At 44.1% G+C, this 20,211-nt stretch overlaps 1 protein-coding gene across 1 annotated transcript in view; it reads right to left on the reverse strand.

Annotated features, from left to right (window-relative positions):
- The window catches only part of MINDY4B (MINDY family member 4B), a 32,510-nt gene that overhangs the window by 5,090 nt on the left and 7,209 nt on the right, over positions 1 to 20,211 (reverse strand). Inside the window, exons 4-10 of the mRNA XM_054585060.1 lie at positions 17,831 to 17,950; positions 17,020 to 17,111; positions 14,708 to 14,873; positions 14,096 to 14,161; positions 8,956 to 9,026; positions 7,677 to 7,749; positions 6,922 to 7,083 (exon numbers count right to left, since the gene is read on the reverse strand). Of these exons, the coding sequence (XP_054441035.1) occupies positions 6,922 to 7,083; positions 7,677 to 7,749; positions 8,956 to 9,026; positions 14,096 to 14,161; positions 14,708 to 14,873; positions 17,020 to 17,111; positions 17,831 to 17,950 (750 nt within the window). The remainder of the gene's footprint in view (positions 1 to 6,921; positions 7,084 to 7,676; positions 7,750 to 8,955; positions 9,027 to 14,095; positions 14,162 to 14,707; positions 14,874 to 17,019; positions 17,112 to 17,830; positions 17,951 to 20,211) is intronic.

Genomic DNA, 20,211 nt, shown 5'->3' on the forward strand with positions numbered 1-20,211 from the left:
TAATCTGAACAGGAGAAAGGGGTCGGAAACCCTGTGCTTTCTTTGCTGATTCCTGCGGATGATTCGTGTGCTTGACTGTTAATGGTCTGGCTCTCATCTCTGCCACCTGGAACACAAAGTTGATGTAGCTTCTGTGAGCACGTTTGCAGGCACGTTGTCATGTTTGCGGGATGCTTCCTCAGCGACTTAGGGGCAGAGTGCATGGGTGCAGCCCCATTTGGTACTTTTGTGGTTGAATTTTCATCAGTCTCTTTAAAGGGAAAATGGAAGGAGGAAGGAGGGCACAGCAGGGACGGTGCGGCGCTCTGCCAGGGCTGCTGGGGGCGTCGTTCCAGCCGACCGAAACGGCTTCAGCCCCTTCTGAAAGTTGGAGTCGATTTTTCTTCTCGGTTGCAAAGATAATGTGAACCTCCTAAGGCTTTCCAGATGGTGTTAGACTCAAACTGCTTTATGTTCTCACTTAGGTACTGGAACCTCACACTCAAACGTGTACCTTCAAATAGAGAAGTGGCAGGAGGCTTCAAAATAGTGCCGCATCCCGCGGGTAGCTGGCGGCGTTCCGCGGGCACCGTCAGTCTGGTGGGCTCTGGGGGGCTTGCCGAGTCATCTAATGAGAACTCCTTTTTAAAAAAAGTCTCCCCCACTGGGCTGTGACATTGGGACTGAAAGACATGTGTTTTTGTCCTCTGCAATTTTATCACAGAGGAAGAAGAGATTTCGCTTCAGGAAAACAGACATGGCATCACGGGTTCGATTTCACCTCCGCAGACTCTGTCAGGCAGCACATTGGTTTTCTTTTGAACTCGGAAGCCTTCCTTTTATTAGGTTCTTATTATCAGTGCATACATTTACTCTTCCAATTTATAGCGCCCATCCTAAGCAGGGGCCCCTAAATACCCATAAAACACTTGTATGCTCCGTTGGCGGATTCTCGGTTCCTGTGTGGGGTCGGCCTGCCTCCAAGCAGAAAGGAAGGGGAGTGGCAGTGGGACCTTCAATCCGGCGATACTTAGGGCGCTGTTCTAGAACCACGTCTAGTTCTTTCCTGAGTGAAATTCTGCACTGCAAGGTGTTTCAGTTCCATGGTCAAATGCTGTGAAATACTAGACTTCTGGATACACTGCAGTGAAATGGAGGCCTGGAACTTACCTAGCTGGTGGCCTTGGGCAGGTTCCGATACCTTTCTCAGGCGGGAGTTCCTCATCTCTAAATGAATGGCCAGAAAACTGGACTTACACTAACACTGATTACTACTTTGAGTGGAAGCGAGGATTAAATGAAATGAGGTATCATTGCAAGTGGCTCAGAGAGAGCCCGGCACACCACAGGGCGTGTTAGCACAACAGTGGCTAAATAAGCTTCATATACACAGTAAGTCCTCATTTAATGCCGTGGATAGGTTCTGAGACTTGAAGCAAAATGATGCATAATAAAATCAATTTTAGCATAGACTAGTGGATGTAAACAAGAGTGAAGTTCCCATGGCATCTCATAAATGCTGTAACTAAAGGCACTGAATGAAGTGCCGTCATTTGAGGACTTGCTACACTTTCTTTAATTACTATTTTCCAGGATGGTGAAAAAATATAGAAGTGTTATACATATAAAATTTGTGTATATATAGGTATTTTAATAATATAAATGAATTATATATTACTTTTATCTTAAAATAATGACCTGAGATACAAAGAAGACAAAAGCACCTTCAGATAAACTCTATATGTATACATGTCCAGCATATTCATATATCTCAGGAGTTCAAGTATGAAAACTAACTGCCAGCCTGTATTTGCTCTTTAATACATTTGTTCTGAAACCAACCTTCAACAGCATGACAGAGACAACTTAATCAACATCCTCAGGTTTCAAACCATTAGTGTACAATTTCAGGCAATTTTCACTGAGGCCAGGATTCATAGGAGTCTCCCTGGGGACAGAACACTGAGTCCAAAATGGAAGTATGAAAAGCCACATTAGTCACTTTTCAGAAAGATGGAAACACTGTAGATTTGATTTCCGTGTAGATTTCAAAGCTAACCTGAGCAGTTTCCGTCTGGGGCCTACTTTAAATTCGTGGGCAAGCTTATGATGGGGGTTCTGTTGTCTCGCACATTTTGCCCTCTTCCCAGCAGGAAAGCTCTTTATTTTTTACCTTATGCCTCAGCCTCTTCACTGATTTTAAGGTCCTGGCAAATATTAAGGTCCTGGAGAATATTTTAAGATTTGAGATAATTTTTGTTAGAGTATGATTTAATGGTCCTATTGGTCCGAGCCGACTTGTGTACAGAGAAATGTGATCCTGACAAAATGGTAGCTCTGACTACCTATAAATTCTTGACTCTTTGGGTCTCTCTCTCTCTTTCCCTCCATCTTTCCCTCTCCCCACTTCCTCCCTCCCTCTCCTCTTTGGTGGGTATTCTTAATACAGTTGCTTCTTGCAGCTATTTAGCAAACACTTGTTTAATTTTAATTTAAGATAAGGTCTGAAACTTGTCCCCAGAGCCTTGCAAATGTAGAAGTATACAGAAAGCTGTCAACTTTGCTGATACTGATTAAAATAAGATATTCTTTTCTGTAATGTCAGTTGAAATAGCTAGTTTTCCAATTCTACTTACCATGGATTTAATTATCTAAACGAGATTTTTTTTCCTCTTCCTTTTTTTAAAGGCTTTTTTTTTTTTTAAAGGATTTTATTTATTTACCTTTAGAGAAAGAGGAAGGGAGGGAGAGATAGAGGGAGAGAAACATCCATGTGAGACAGAAACATGAAGCATTGCCTCTCACACAGTCTCAGCCAGGAAGCAGGCCCACAACCCGGGCATGTGCCCTGACTGGGAATCGAAAGGGCGAACTTTCAGTTTGTGGGAGGAAGCGCAACCCATGGAGCCACACCAGTCAGGACTTTTTCCTCTTTCTTTAGAGAAGTGGTTCATCTGGGGCAATTTTGTTCCCCAGGGGACATTTGGTAGTGTCTGAAGACATTTTTGGTTGTCACACTGGGGGGCGGCGCTCCTGGAAAGTAGTGTACAGAGGCCAGGGATGCTGCTAAACATCCCACAAAACACAGAACAGCCCCCACCACAGAGAATGATCTGGTCTAAATCATTGGTAGTGCTAAGGTTGAGCAGCCCTACTCTAGAACAAAGGTTCCTAACTTTGGTGGTACATTAGAATTACCTGTAGGTTTAAAAAAATTCTGATACCAAGGTTCTCGCCAGACTGAATAAAACAGAGTCACTGGGTACGACCAGCCATACAATTTGCAGAGCCCAGTGCAAAATGAAAGTGTGGGGGGGCTTTGTTCAAAAAGTATTTCAAATTTTGATGGTGGAAGCAGAGCATTAAACCAAGTGTCAGCCTTCTAAGTGCAGGGTCCTTTGTGACTACACAGATCCTACACACATGAAGTTGACATTTTTCTGGGGGAAGACCTGATCATTGATAGTTTAAAAAGCTCTCCAAGTGGGCCGAGGATTTTAATAGACACCTCACCAAAGAAGCTATGATGCTCCACATCATGTATCATCAGGGAAATGCAAATAAAGCAACAATGAAATACCAGCACACACCTATTAGAATGACCAAATCTAGAACATGGACAATACTGAATGCTAGTGAAGATGTGGAGCAACAGGAGCTCTCCTCCACTGCTGGTGGATATGCAAATGGTACAGCCGCTCTGGAAGGTATGTAGCCATTTCACATTGGCTTCTTCCACTTTAGCAATATGGATTTAAGTTTCCTCCATGTGTTTTCGCAGCTTGATAGCTTATTTATTTTTATTTTATTTTATTTTATTTTAATCCTTACCCAAGAACACGCTTGAGAAGGGAAGGGAGAGAGAGAGAGAGGGTGAGAAACATTACTGCAAGAGAGAAACATCTATTGGTTGTCTCCTGTACACACCCTGACTGGGAACCAAACCAATAACCCAGGCACGCACCCCAACCAGGAATTGAACTCACAACCCTCCCGTTTATGAGATGACATCCCAACCAAGTAAGCCACATGGATCAGGGCAAGAGCTCATTTCTTTATAGCACTGAATAATGTTCCATTGAAATATTGTAAGTAATATTCCATTGAATAAATAACATTCCATTGATATACCACAGTTTATCCATTCATCTATAAAAGACAACTTGGTTGCTTCCCAGTTTTGGCGATTATGAATAAAGCTGCTATAAGCATCGACATGTAGGTTTTTGTGTGCATGTAAATTTTTGAATCCTTTGGGTAAGGAGGGCAATTGCAGGATTGTATGTTAAGAATATATTTAGTTTTATAAGAAACTGCCAAGTGGCCTTCCAGTGTGGCTGTACCATTTATTGCCTGTATTCTTCCTATAGCAATCAGAGTATGTATATGTTGGCCCATGTATGACTCACCTTTGTATCAGACACAGAGCCTTGCAATTGAACATGGCTGAATAAAGCATGTATTCTTATTCTTTGTCAACTATTATAAAATGTATATAAAACTATATATACATGTATATAAAAACTATATATACATGTATTGTATCTTACATGTATAGGTCATTTCTGCTTTCCAGCAGGCTTCAGCATTCATGATTTATTTGCTCTTCACATCAGTCTTGTGGTTGCAGGGCAGTTGTTAGGACACTAGTCTGTAGATGAGGAAATGGGCTCAGAGAAAGTAAGTGACTGGCCCAACTCACCAAGTCACAGCCCGTGAGTGGCGGGGCAAGGCCTCCAACAAAGTCTCCTGGTTTCCAGGGCACAGCTGTTTCTGACAAACTACAAGAACTTCCTCATTTTTATATCAAGTTGCCAAAGTGTAGTGCAAGTGCCCACTAGTGGCCTGGGGCGTGAAGTCACTGGCCCAAGGGGTGAACTTTTAAAACAAAACATGTTTATTTAAATATGTGTGTTGGGGGGGGGGGGAAGCACATCAAATCAGTGGCTTATGTTACTGCTACAGAAAAGGTTAGATTCCAGTTGTAAGACTGAGTTGATTTAAAGAAAAATATTAAGCAAATAGTAGCAGAGGTGGCATGGAGATATGACAAAGCTTGTGAATTACCTACTCAAATGACTGAAATATGAGAAACTTTTAAATCTTTGTAGTTTATAATGAGGGCGTAGTGAAATAATATTATAAAAGAGTTTTGTAATAATAAACAAAGCGCTAAAATTATTATTGTGGGTTTTGTGCCATCCCTCCTTGAAACTTGCCTCCAGTGTATCCTGCTGTTTTTCTCCAAACTGAGTCTCAGCATAGTACCAGGCTCTGATAGATACAGGGTGCTTGACCATGGACATCAAGTGACCATGCATAGTTGGAAAAAAAAGAAAAATATGTAAAATGAAATCTATAAATCACCTATTCTGGCTTAGTTTTCCTAGTTATTATATATATAAGAAATTCTAAGATGAATTCTCAAATAATAGAATAAGTGATTCGGAATTTTATGATAATATCAATAGCAAATCCAGTCTCTGTCCTGGTTATATTCAAAGTACAGTCCTTTGCATTCACACAGTGAAACTCTTTGCATCCATTAAATATGATGAAGACATACATTTATTGATATATAAAGATATTTGTGTTAAATGAGAAAAGCAAGTTTCAGTAGAGTAGAATAGAACATATTTATTTTAGAGAGAAAAAAAAGGGGCATTTTTTAAAAGATTGGCCCTTGAATTAAAGTATTGGGTTCATCTTTTTTATTTTTAGCTCATCTGTCACTTCTTATTTTTCTATGATGGACCTAGATTTCAAACTTGAGGAATAATAAGTAAACTTTTAAAACATATTTGCACACAAAATATACTAATTCTGCTATAGTCACAAACTACTGATGCCATCAGACGCATAGTTTGCATGTGTTGTGAGATGATGATGTCAAATAACATGTAGCTGGAGACCACAAAAGGAGGAAGGATGGATGGCGCTATGGATACATAACCTTATCAAGTACGCAGCCCTGCACACAGGAAAGGGCTTCTGAGCTGGAACAGGGAACGTGGAGGACAGGACAGCCGCTGAGCATCAGGGGCCTCATTTTGTGCAGTGGTAGGGAGAGGTTGGGGACCATGGGGCCTGGGGATTTTTGTCACCATCATATTGGGTTACATCCCAGCTAGTTTCAAGGCCACTCCAGAGAATTAGTTGCTTTTCACAGAATCCACCTTGTCTTTCCTGGGTTTTAGGAAGGAAATTTTTATGAAAATAGCACAGAAGCATCTTTGATTTGTGGTTTGGAGTGAGTGTATTTGCTTTCTCACTCTCTCTCCTGTTTGTTTTTATGGAATCTCATCTTATTTAAGTCTCTGGTTGTGCTTTCAACAGCACATTCTATTTTCTGGTTGTCAGAGGTTGTAAATCCCCTGAGCTGGAAAGCTTTTGCAGAGGAGTTTCACAAGTGGGCCCCTTTCACTGTGCTCTGCACCTGAAACTAATGTAAAATAATATTGAATGTCAAATGTAATTGAAAAATAAAATAAAAAAAAATCAAGTGGGCCCCCTTTTTGTCCCCAGTGATATTTTTAATGCTTTGAGCAATAGATAGAATATATGTGTTCATTTGCATAAATAAAGGATTGGGAAGCTACCCATCAGCTACTGACAGTGCTGACTTTTGAGAAGGGGGCTGTAGCTAGGTGGGAATGCAAGGGGACTTTCTTTTTATCTGTATATTTCAAGTTTGTTTTTAATTATTTGTATGTTACTTATATTACCTATACTCTATCTACATATAATACATAAAATAAAATATGAAGCAAGTAGAGATGGATATTGTTTAGCCCCTGAAAGTCTGTGTGTGCGTGTGTAGTGGGAAGTATGCAGGAAAGTACTGTAGGTAAGCTCAGGTTTGAACTGCCTTAATATGGAAACTTAAAAAATGTCAAAGTATTGGCACTCTGGTTGTGTGGTTAAGAATCAGGGCACACTCACCTGCAAAAGCCTATCATCCTCTGAGGCGTCCTTGCCCCACTGCAAATAGCCAATGTCACTGCGGGTCTGGACTCCATGTAATATTTCTTGAGACTTTCCACTTTGACAGCCGTTAAAGACATGTGGACTTGCTCTTCCAGTTAAAATCATGTTCAAAACTGCCTAGATGGTGTGTTTTACAAATATTTGCATTTTAGATAGCAATGACACAAGGACATCATTTCTTTTTTTCTTCTAATGATCATTTAAAATTACCATTTTACAGAAAAGAATGAAATCACACAACATATAATTCTAGAAAGACGTATGTCATGAACAATTGGTGGGGTTAAGCAATAGCTTATTGACTTTCCCTTCCTGAGCCACACCCCATAATTTCCCATGTGCCCCGCTCGGACGCTGTTGCTCATCCTCCCTTTACATTTCTTTTACACTTTGGTTTTCATAGTTATGATTTAAGAAGCATGAAGTTATGATGTTTTCATAGTAGTTTTCTTTCAGTTATTAGGGATTTCTGGTGGGTCATGGCAAGGCATTTTCTAATATTTCTAGAGTCTCAGGGGTGTAGGGCTCTCAGAGGTAAATTAGAAAGGACTGTAATGGAAATTGGAAGGTAGAATCTGATAACAAACTCAAAGTAGCATCATAGTCTTTCAAAGATAACCTGATCTCTCTTCACTTAGGAGAGAATATGCTGTATTGAAAAAAAAAAAAGCCTAATTCAGACCACGGAAAGCCAAAGTCTTCCAACCTACCTGCCTGCATAGGAAGCCTCCAGCATTTGGTTGTAACAGGTGAATGGTGGAGACGTCTAGGTCTTTCTGAAGCCTGCAGGATGGGAGAAGCCATCAGCATTTGGTCGGAATGACTCCACCAAGAACCTGCAGCCTCCTCTCCCTCCACCCCCAACCCAAAGCAGCAGTCCCAGGGTGGCTCGCCTACTCACTGTCCCTCCCACATTCCTTGCCTGTTTCCATCTCTCACAGGGAAAGCTACTAGGACTGGGGTTGCCGAGGGGAAGTGATGGGTGCAGGTGGGAGAAGCCAGTGATAAACGGTAAGGGAGAAGGGAGAAGCTACAGACCTCACACGTTAGAATCCCTCTGCATGTGTTCTGAGGCTGAGCTCACTAGGGAAACTGCTCTGGGACAAGGGATGCTTTGCTTAGGGTGGTGACGCATGACCACTCCAGAGAGTGCCGGCCCCAGGCAGAACTGAACAGACTCTTCAAGTGGAAAACACCAGCTTAGGGGTTAAGTCCATTTCTTGGCTGTACAAGGGCAGACTCTACTGTTTCATCAGAGCCCAGGGGTCAGGTTTCCACCCAGGACAATGTTAAAGTCAGGGTGCCATGTGGCTCCTGCTGACACCCAGAGGGATGTGCTAAGTGTTGGTATGAGAGCTATTTGTGTTCTTGAAAGAACCCATTCGCAGGACTAGAGGTCAAGCCCTTTTGTAAATAAGACCTAAAGACTTGAGTCAAGCACAGCGAGTGCTTTGGAGGGATCAACTATAATTCAGGGCAGTGTTTCCCAAAGCATGGCATGATTTTGGATGGTAGAGATATGAGCATTTAAAAATTTTTATAGTGATGTGTTTAATACACATTTCCTTTAATACAGCAAATACATGATTTAAAGGATATTAGTGTTTAGAAATAAGTTGATATTCAAATGTCTGTTGATTTAAAGAAAACTTAAGGAAATAATGATATAGACCACAAAAATGTGATGGTGATATATAAAAGAGAAGTTTCAGGAATACAATACAAATAATCTTTATTGTCGGCCAATGTTTATAACCACAAAGAGAAGAAACCTATTACTGTACCAGAAAAGCAGATTCAAGCTTTCCCAATGACATCCGCTTGCCCAAACTGACTGCAGAAAAGCACATATCAACAGGAGAGTATCCACTAGAAAAAACTGCACTCACGTTTCCAATAGGGCATTAAATTATTTTCCAACACAAGAATACATGGTTTATGTGATCCCAGAGCTGTAGGAAATACCTGTGCAAATATTGTGGAATTTACCTTTCAAAAGTTCTGGAGAAGACCAGGCTATACAGAAACAGGATGACACCACGGCTCCCTTCCCCACTGAACTATTTGGAAAACAAAAGAAAAGAACATTTGCCTAAAGCAATGGAGCTATGTATATCTGTGGGCAGGGGTTCAAGGATTTGCAGCTGGAGAGATTTATTTTCCAACTGCTTAAAGGACAGCTGGAGCTCTCCCCGCCTCCCCAGATCTGTCTTCACTCTCACATGCATTCTCCTTCCTTGCCTCATGCCTGCCAACGGTTCATCATTCTCTTGGTTTTCAACCTATCTTTTTTCCTCCACTTCTATCTTGTGACTCCCTTCAAATCATGGCTAAGATATAGCATATCTTTCCTCTCCATTTCCCCGCCATCCTTTCTAGCCCAGGTCCCAGTGCTGCTCTTGGCCGGCCCCCTTTCCCAGCTTCTCTTCACTCAGAGCAGCCCTCCTGGTTGCCGCATTAAACTCTGGGGAGCAGAGAGGCTTTACGGAAATAGCTCAGAGTTATACACACCTAGGTTCAGAACCAGTTCCACCACTTCCTAACTCCTAGTTGTTTAACTTCTTTGAGTTGCAATCTCCTCACCTACAATGGCAGATGAAAATACCTTTTCCCAGGTTTGTTGCAGAAGTGAAATGACATAAAGCACAATTCCTACCTTGGTTCCTGGAACATGCTACATTCACAGTGTCTTGTTCTTCCCTAAGTGTTGTTGCGTGGCGCTTGGGGGGGAGCGCTGTGCTCTGGGATCCGAGGGTTACCATACGGGGCCAGCTGAGATGGGACCAGGGACTCGGAATCCTGCAGAGCCCGTCCCGGGGGTGTCACGGATGAGGGGGATAAACACGAGTCATCGCAGGCACTTCTCTGTTTGCCAGGAGAGGGGCCATGGCACATCCCCCTAGTAGAGAAGGCCCAGAGTCCCTTTCTTCAAAGGCTTTTATTGAAAAATTTATCAGTGGGGCTAGGTAACACGAATGCACAGGTTACCTCATTACATTAATATGTTAACATTCACAGAGAATGGGTGATGTTTTGAAGAAAACAAATGGCAGGAACACACTGATTTACAAGGGTCTGAGAGGAGACTTGTAAACAAGAAAGACAACTAAACATGAGAGCATAGTAAACATGAGTGCCTAAGGGTATAGGGTTAGGGTCTGTGAATAATGTACATTTCCTTCCCAGCATGAGCTGGCTATAGCTTCTGAGGGAAGAACAAAGCACACTTTAAATAATTTACTTTTAGGCCTAATTTCCCTGGGAACTGCCAGATCTGGTTTAGGACTGACTCCGGTATTGTTTCGAGCCTGAGCCAGGCGGGGGGAGGGAGCCGCCAAGAGACAAGGAGACTTCTCTCAGATAGAATGAGGATCTCAGCCATGTCCAAGCCAAGCCGAGGGGTGCGGGCCTTTTTGTCCTTTCTCTGTGTCCCCCAAGTCCTTGTCTGCTGCCCATACTGGTCAATGTCTGGCTTAGGTTGCCCCTCCATTGAGGGGTCTTACCCATCATCAATAAGCAACCATCACAGGGCCAAACAGAGAGGCAGGAGCTACACCCCTGCCAAAGGGGACAGGTTGTGTCTCCTCAGGGGCCTGTTTCTCCAAGGCCTCCCTGATTATTTCCAGCCTTGGGGCCTTCCCGCCTGTTGGCGGGGTTACAGCTCCAGAAACCAGACAGGGCGTTTCCCAATACCTAAGGCACTTCTCTATCTCTTTTCTTGGCCAGGTTGCTTTTCTGCTCAGAACTTTCTGAAGTGGCCCCGTGATCTCCAGGATCAAATCCAGATTGATCAACCAACATTCAAGGCCTCTCATTATCTGGCCTTATCTTAGTTTTCTGTCAATACTCTATCTGCTGAAAAGAAGTTCCTTGGCTGGCTTTTGAGGTGTCCAGGGCTGACGACTCTCCTTTAGAGGCATTGTATCAAGAAGGCTTAGGCTAAAACACCTGTGCTTTTCCTTTCATATATTCATTCGTCCCCTTCGTTATCTGTGACTTGGGAGGAGGACAAATTCCTGTGCCACAGGACCCAGTGCCTGACACTGGTGCCGTAGGAGCCAGACAGGAGCCCCAGCGGGTATACTGCAGACCGTGAGTGAGAGAAATGGGGAGGGCTGGGGGCTGAGGCAACCTGGAGGACACTTGTGCATTACTTTTCTATTGCTCCTGTAGCAAATTGCCACAAACTTGGGGGCTTAAAACAACACAAATTCATCATTTTATAGTTCTGGATGTTAGAAGTCCAACCTGGGTGCCACTGGACTCAACTCAAACAGCTGGCAAGCCTGTGTCCCATCTGGAGGCTTTAAGGGAAATGCCATTTCCTTCCCTTTTCCAGTTTCCAGAAGCCGTCCTTGTTCCTTGGTCCGTGATCCCAAAGCACATAGCGTCTTCTTCCTTTGCTTCAGCACTGCATTTCTTTCTCTTACTCTCCTACCATCCTTCTTCCTTATAGAGCCCTGATGATTCATTGAGCCCACCAGGATAAGTCAGGATAATCTCCCCATCTCAAATTCTTAATCACACCTGCAGAGTCTTTTTCACCTGTGAGGTAACATCATTCAGTCTATCGCAGCTTGTCTGGTGGGAGTCTCTGTTAGTTCATGGAGGACATGCCCAGTTATGGGTTGAATGCAGCCAGGTTTTATGATTTGGGGAGAAAAGCAGGTTTTTATGTGGACTTTTCTGATTGTTTTTGACTGTTACTGACTCAAATTTTAAAAAATATGACACCGTGTGCTTTAACACTGCAGGTATAGGTGTATTGCTTTCCTAGGGTTGCTGTAACAAATTACCAGAAATTTGAATGACTTAAAACAATAGGAATTTATTCTCTCATGGTTCTGGAGGCCAGAAGTCTTAAATCAAGGTGTCAGAGCAGGACCATGCTTTGTCTGAAGGCTCTGGGGGAGGATCCTTCCTTGATTTCCCCAGCTTCTGGTGGCTGCTGGCAAATCCCTGGTGTCCCTTGGCTTAGGAGATGCATCACTCCAGTCTCTGACTCCATTATCATGTGGTGTTTTCCCTGCAGGTCTGGGTCTAGGGTCAAGTTTCCTTCCTAATCAGTTGTTGGGTTATGGCCCACCCAAATCCAGCAGGGTATTATCTTGACTTGATCACATCGGCCAAGATCCTGTTTCCAAATCAGGGAACATTCGCAGGTACTGGGAGTTAGGGCTTAAACAGATCTTTCTGGGGAGGGATGCAATTCAACCTATAACAATAGCCCCTACTGCACACATGTAGCCCTTATTCCGTGTACACAGACATCTGTGTACACAGGCGCATTTTGACAGTGAATGAGATTTGGTAAAGGTCTGAATGGGGGCTGATCACAATGAGCAGCCCCTGGTCATGGTTTGCCCCTCACACAGGAAATGGTGCCAGCCCTTCCGCAGTGTGGCTACAGGGATGGTGAGCTTGGGTCGGCTTGACACAGGCAGCTCTTGTGTGAAGCCCACCTGTGCTGGGCAGTCTGCTTCTGCTTAGGGCCTGTATTATGTATTCCAACTCCACTCTTAGCCTTTGATGGGGAAAGCCTGTGTGTAGATTCAGCTCTGATCTTCTGATTTTCAAAGCCGAGGAATCCCTTGCAAATGGGTGGAAGAGGCAGGGGGGCCCTTCCTTTTGAATCAGACTCTCCCAGGTCTGAGTTGAAGAGATGAAGACAGAGAAGGAAGGATTTGCCCCTTGTAGCTGCAAGGATCTTTTATTTCTTACGCAGCTCCTCTCTATCTGTGCAACCCCATTAAACATCTCTGGCCCACAAGGAGTCTCTAAGCAGGCTTCCAGCTTGACATTTCCTGTCACGTATTAAAAATCTATCATACGGTTTTTACTGGTTTCATATTGCTGCTGTAACAAATTTAGTAGCTTAAAGAATACAGATTTATTATCTTACAGTTCTAGAGGTCAGAAGTCTGAAGAGGGTCTCATGGGGCTGAAATGGAGGTGTCAGTGGGGCTGTGTTCCTTCTGGAGGCTCTGGGGGAGAACCTATTTCCTGCCCCTTCCCAGCCTCCTGCAGCCCTCTCCACAGTCCTTGGTTCACGGCCCCCGCCTTCCATCTTTACAGCCAGCCACAGTGGTGACCCTCTTCTCACAGCACATCACCCTGCCCCTCTCTTTTGCCTTCCTCCCCCATATTTAAGGATCCTGTGATTACATTGGGCCACCTGGGTAACCCAGGATGCTCTCCCTATTTTAAAGTCAGCTGATTAGCAACCTAATTCCCCTTTGCCACGTCATGAAACTTTCAGAGGTTCTGAGGGCCTAGGGTCTGGACACCTGTGAGGGATCATTCTTCTGCCCACCACTCAAACCTGTGAGATAGTGGGAGGGGTGGGCCCAGGGGAACCAGCTGAACCATGATCATATGTAGTTAGTGTGGCTGAGAACTTGGGCCCAACTTTTCTGCCTCTGGGGCCTCTGAAAGGAACAGAGCAGTGAGCTTCATGGATCACAGTTCCCCCTTCTATACAATCCAAAGTTAATGGCTTCATGGTTACCCTGCTCATTTCATTGTCCCCTGCATTCACATTGCAGAGTCCTGATTCTTCAGAAAATCAACTTTTATTTCTCTGCAGAGAAATCTTAAAAAAAAAAAAACAACTTCCATTTTCAACCATTACTGTCCTTTTCTTTGTCCCCTCCCCACCCAGGGGAGAACATTGTGTGGAAGGTGCTGATAGAAGACATGAAACAAGGCCACATTTTTCAGACCAAAGTAATTTCCTTGGAGTCAGTGTGAATGGCCATTTTGGCACTTCAGACTAGAGCCTTAGTTCTTTACCATTTTTGTGTTTTATTCATTAGATGAGGCAAGACTGCTTTAACATATTCTCATCCCACAAAAGAAATCTTGGTATATGCCCTCTGTAGTATTATTTTCTAGGTTTGATTAGCCAAGGAGAAAGAAGCATTTTTGAGTGGCCTGTATGCAATCCACCTCTTTCTAGGTTGCAAGGAGGGAGAGGCGGGCTTCCTTTCTCTCCTTCTGCCCTTCTTTAGCCCTCAAGATGATCTGGGTTTCTTAAAAAGCATCATTAAAAATACATTTTGTAAAAGAAAGAAGATTCCTGTAAGATCAGTTCAACATAAAAGAATTATCTCAATGCTTAAACACTTACACAGTGTAAATGATCATAGATGAATTTCTCAGTGGCTTCTTTGTCTAAAACTTCAAACAGTTGGAGCTATAAATCAGGAATAGGAGATAAAAATGAAAAGGAAGATGAAAGTTACATCCATAAGGTGTCAACTCACTGTTATTACCTTAAGGGAGATTTTTGTTTCATTGCAAAATCACGCTGCTAAAAACTGACATATTATCTTACACAAGGCCGTGTAAAACATACATGGTAAATTGGGGGGCTATTATCCTCACCTTTACCTCCCTCAGTTTTAAATCAGTATAATATCATGAACAGATTTTTTTTTTTTTCCCTGACAGGTAGAATTGAGCTATGTTTAAGATGGTGGACATGGAAATGCAGTCCATGATGATTTTAGATATGGGACATCCTTGATCACCGTGAATTCTGGAAGGAGAAATCCGTAGCTGGATTCTCTATTTTGGTTTTGGTTGCTTGGATCTCTCACAACCCTTGGTCTTTGCCTCTGTGGTCAATGCCTTTGGCCACATCAGAGACTTACAGGAGCATCAGTGGGGCTCCGCCTTCATTTCTGTGGTTAGGCTTCACGGGCCCTTTCTCTGGCACAACAGGTAGGAGTGCACTCACCCGCTCCGTGAAATTGTCCCCAGAGTAGTCAGGAGTTGAGGCGACGTAAGTGTCTTCAGTGACAAGACAGAGGGTGGCCTTCTGCGCTTCTCCTGCAGCCCACAGGATACCAGCGAGGGCCGCGGCCAGGGCTTGCTTCTGCTCCTGCTTGCTTATTGCACATAAACTACAGGGCAGGAGGTGGGGCGGGAAAACATTGGAGTGGACTGTTACCTAGCCGAGTGCCGGGGCCTCCACGTTTAAGAACTTTTCTGAATACAGGGTGGGTCTCTTTGGCTCCCTCATCAACCTACACTGCGAGAATGTCCGGGAGGGCCTTGTCCTCTCTGCTGCAGCTGGAACCGGCGTCCTCACAGCAGTGCGTTGTTGGTCTTGGTCACCTCAGCCAGTCGCATCTGGTGTGCCAGTGCCCCCACCCAGCCCCACTGCCGTCCTCCTCCCCCAACTCCAGCAGGGACTGATCCTAGCTCTTTACCCCAATAACACAGGCCCTTTCCAAGCACAGCCCCAAACAATTCTTCCCTTTTTATCTCCCAGATTTCCATCTTGCAAACCCTCTGCCCCAGGTGGACCAGTCCCCTGAACATACTTCCCACATTTGCGCAAATGCGTCTTTACTCCGCCTTTACTCTGCACACCACGCCTGTCTCTTCTGCCTGATCATGTCCTGGGCATCACTGCAGGCCTCACTTCAGGTTTGCCCTCGCTAACCTGGAGCTCACGCTCACCTGGTGCTCACTGTGCCCCGCAATGAATCCTCACAACAGCCTGGGAGGTAGATGCCATTGCCACTCTCATCTTAAAGGTGAGGAAAGTGAGACAGAGAGGTTGAATGATTTGCCCCTGGCCGTTCATCTTTAAAGCGGTAGAGCAGTGATGTGAACGAGGCAGTGAGGGCTTCTGACTCCCTAGCCTTAACCATCACACTCCACTGAGTAAGAGTCACAGGCTGTCAGACCTCCCAGGAAATGGGAAAAGGTCTTTATGTGGTAGACCTTTATTATGCCTGTTTCCTCAGTATTTTACATTGACAACTGTTGTCCTGAGGAAGAAACATAGAGTTTTATTAATCAATTCAGCAATAATTTATGGAATCCGTCTAGTTCTGTGGCAATACAGAAATGAGTAACAAGGAGTTTCATACTCCAAAACCCTCCTAGGAGGCAGATGAGAATTAAAGAAAGTGCTATGAGAATACAGAAGGAGAGGGAACTTGTGACTGGGAAGGTTCAGGAAGGCCTCATGGAGCTGGTCTATCAAAGCAGTTACTCATTACTGTGTATTTAATATTTGACACTTGCCAGGGCTGTATTAAACGCTTTACATTTGGGCAGCGAATGTTGTGTGTGTTCTGTCTAGTTTCCCTGGGATCCCTTTTACTGTGGGCAGCTGCTTCTGGTACTGCTGCTACGGGCTCCGGCTCTCGACTTTCTCTGAAGAACTGGAGCCACCTGGACCAGAAGCAACTAGGAGTCTTGCGCCGCCTGCAGACTGGCCCGTGGCCAGGGCTCTCTTAGCAGAACATTGGACAGTGATACCCAAGGGCCGCCCCAGAAACCATATTCTTCCTCGGCTTTGCCTACCGTCCCTGGCTCCCACACTCTCTCACAGGTTTCCCCTGAGGGCGCTCCCTTCAGCCACCCCTTTGTATAAAGAATTCCCAGCTCTGGCGCTGCTTCCGAGGAACTTGGCAGTGCACCGTCTTAGCATACATTGTATATGTAGTTCCAGTTTCGGGAGATAACTTCTCTTGCTTAAGGGCAGGTAGATGCCTTTTGCTTATTTACAGTTTCTATAATATCAAGCATAGAGCTTTGCAAATGATAGGGGTTTGTTAACTCCTAAGAATAAAGTAGTTTGAATGGATTTTTAAAAAATAGGCAACGACTAAACACTGTACTTTGGTAGCCTGGTTAAATAGGAGGATTAATCCTTCATTTATCGGGCTTTTCATTGCCCTTTTGTTCCTCCCTGGAATTGCTGGGTTGAAGCTTCCCATCAAATATTGTCAAGTAAGGCCACCTGAGACCCGGTGTTTCATTTTACCTGCCAGGGTGGTCTGCAGTAGAGCATAAAAACTGTCAGCAGTATTCTGCAACTGAACTGGGCGAGTGACTCTGGGAAAAGCTACCCCCCCAACCCCCCGTCCCAGTTATGAAAGCCAGCCCCTCCGGGAGAACCAGCGCCATTTCTGCCTTAGGAGCAAGTCCCCTTCCTAAGGAGACCCACGGGATTTTCTGCTGTGATTATTTAGCATATGAAGATTCTCAGGGAATGAGTAACTTGTCCAAGTACTTCTAAGGGCCGCTTACCTGTGGAAGTCACAGTCTTTCCCTTCCCTTGTAAACAACAAGTACTTGATGAGGGATCCTTGCACAGCCATCTGAATGCTTCGGGCACCTCCCTGGAAAGGCGAAGATGAATAGGGAGGCTGGGAGCAGGGTTTACTGTTGTAATGGAACCTCTCAGGGCTGCCATTACAAAAGAGAACTCTTGCAAATGGATGTCCTGATCTATTCTTCTCTGCAGCCTTTTCCCTCCCAGCATGTAGCATCCCTTAGGCTTAGCAAGGGACATTGTATCACACTGTGCCATACCTCCCCATGGGCTCCCACTAGGCTAGAATCTTCAATGACCAGCCTTTTTGTGGAGCCGGGCAGATTGGTACCTGGGGGTACATGCTCTCTTCCACCTGCCACTGCAATGCCCCTGCTTTATATTGAACTTTTTGATTTGCAGGAGGTAAGGAAATAGGTGACTAGCTCTTGAAATTCTGTGTGACTGCTGATCAATGACATAAATTATTGAGGTTCTAAAAAAGCCTGACGGAAGTTGCTAGATCTCCTGCCTTTAGGTCCCTGGGGATGCTTAGGACTTGGAGAAAAGAGCCAGGAAAACTAGAATCTGGAAGGTGGGAGGGAGAGGAAAAAGGGTTAGAGTCTTTGTTACAACCCAGACAGTAAATTTTAAACAGTCTATAATCATTTAAGGTTAAATATTAAATTATCAATATGTTTCTACAAGTGACTATAATGAAAGCATGCGTGCCCATGGATGAGAATGAAGGAAACACAGATAAGGAATATGGAATTGGGGTTTTTAAAAACTGTCACCTGCCATTACCTTTCCCACTTCCAAAGCAAAAGCCAGGTCAGAAAAAGGATCATGGAACCTGAAACAGGCCTTTTCCCAGTCATCGCTGAAGACATGGACTGTATTTCCAAAGAGGCTCTGCCGCAGCTTCTGGGGTGGGGTAGGGGGAAGAAATGGTTCATTCAAATGAAGACAAGGCTTCTGAGACACATTCCTCATCATTCAATCTTAAGTAGAGTGGAGAAATCGTGGAGATGGGCCTGTAGCCTTCTTACGTTCAGATTTGCACATTACTCCCTTTCTCCATTTTAATTGTAAAGTCCTGGGCAAAAGATTCATATCAGGTTCACTTAGGGTTCTTTCTCCCGAAGGCTCAGTATGTCAACCCCGCACCTTGTTGTCTCTACTTGATTTGCGTCCCTTGTGTCAGCCTCCCCTTTCCTTGCTAGCTGTCTGTCCTTCACCTGCTGTGTACATGCCAGGCTGCAACTTGGTCCTCATGCCTGCTCCAGAAAAAAAAAGATATAGGCAGGACTCTGTATTGGCAGCCTGAGTACCATAGTGATTTAAATGATATTAAACAAGTGTTCTCCATTCTCTTTCCCCAGAATCTTTGAGTTTTTCCAGGATGCTCTATAGTACGTTGAGATTGGAAATAGTCTTTTAAAGCTTTCCAGAAAAAAAAAAAAAAAAAAAAAAAAGGAAACAAGCCTTTGTAAACCAAAAACATGAAAAAAAAAAAAAAAAGAAAAGAAAAAGGGAATCCATCCATAATCAGAAGTGTATTAATCATTTAGGATGTGCTAGGTCCTGTGTAGGATATAGACATGTAACAAGTCTAATACCACACAATATGTACAAGACAGAAAGTGTGAAGTTCCGTAAGTTAAGTGTAATCAAGTGCAAAGTACCATGAAAGAACAAAGGAAGGAGAGAGAAATGCTGACTGAGGTACCCAGGAAGCCTTCATGGAAGAGATGGCATTTCTCCTAGGCTGGCATATGACATCTAGCTTTTGTTGAGCATTATCTATGCACCAAGCACTGGGTTCAGTGTTTTACATTCATTATGTTAATTTAATTCTTTGAGTAATTCTTTAGGCACATTATGATCTCCCTTTTACAGAGAAGTATTTACCAAAGGTCATTCCGCTAATGGACACAGAGCTGGAATGTGTGCCCATTCTAACCCGACTGCTTTGCCTGCTCAACTTTAACTCTATACATGCCGTCCTGTGATTGCTGTCATTTCTATGTGACAGTCATTGTTTAATTAAAGTTTTTCATTAGTTTGAGCCATTCTTTATAACTTAGAAAATATTTTCTTAAAAGGGATACTCTATATCACCTCCTTAAATGAGAATCAAAATCACTGGCTGTGCGTGATACAAAATAGAATGGAAATAAAACAATGCTCAATGATGGCTAGAAACTGCTGCCTGTGAAAGCTCAATCAGAGTGCACACATTTTTTAGTTAAAAAAGGATTGTTAAAGAGGAGTGAACATACGCTGTCCTGGCCTGCCAGAGTAGAGCAGGGGCTAACTTCCCTAGGAGGTAACTCAGGTTATTTAATATGGTACTAACCATGCATCCCATGCTTCAGCGGAGGTACCCATCCCACCATCTGGGACAGGCCGCAGAGGGCCCATTGCCTGTAGTGAGCAGAAGTCAGACAGAGAGAAAGATCTGCAAACACATGCACAGTATTTAGGGAGTCAGGACACTGGGAGTAGTTCAGTGGGACTGGGATAGGTGTGTTTCATTGCCCCAGGGCAGGAAGTTAGTGAAAACCAAGACTGGAAAGTACTTTGGAGCTGATACTGGCATTTAGAGCCTTGGACAAAGAACATGGAGCCCCACTGGACCAGAGAGAGCTGTGGTACCTCTTCCCAGCTGTGGATGGAGCAGGCCCTCATGTCTCTAAGAAGGGCAGATGCAAGAGAAGCATGCATCTGGAATGGTCTTCCCCTTGTCAGACCGTGGTCTGGTTCCGTGGCTGGAGTTTCTTTCCTGGACATCTCTGCTCCTACCCTCGAAAGAGAAGATTGTCTTTTCAGAGAACTAGAGGCCCGTGCATTTCAGTGTGAGCAAGGGCCTAGAACTGCACTTAAGCTAAAATGACCTGTCTTGTGTCTCAGGGCAACAGCAAATCAAAGAGAGCAAGGAGGTGGGCACAGAGGCTGCTCTTAGAAGACACAGACTCTGTGTGTACCATGGCCAAAGAGGGCCACCAACCGAGCATTTCCCCAGCAGAGGATTGAAATCATGGAAAGTGCCCCTCTGACATCAAGGCTACATAGCACAGAAAAAAGTCTGACCAGTGTAGAGAAGCCCAGTTATACTCCTTGCTGACCGTGTGAACTTGGACAGAGTGCCCACACCCTGTGAGACTTTATTTGCTTATCCCAAA

This window comes from Pteronotus mesoamericanus, unplaced genomic scaffold (assembly GCF_021234165.1).
Source record: "Pteronotus mesoamericanus isolate MK-2021 breed Mesoamerican mustached bat unplaced genomic scaffold, CSHL_Meso_final contig_82, whole genome shotgun sequence".
Taxonomy (NCBI): domain Eukaryota; kingdom Metazoa; phylum Chordata; class Mammalia; order Chiroptera; family Mormoopidae; genus Pteronotus; species Pteronotus mesoamericanus.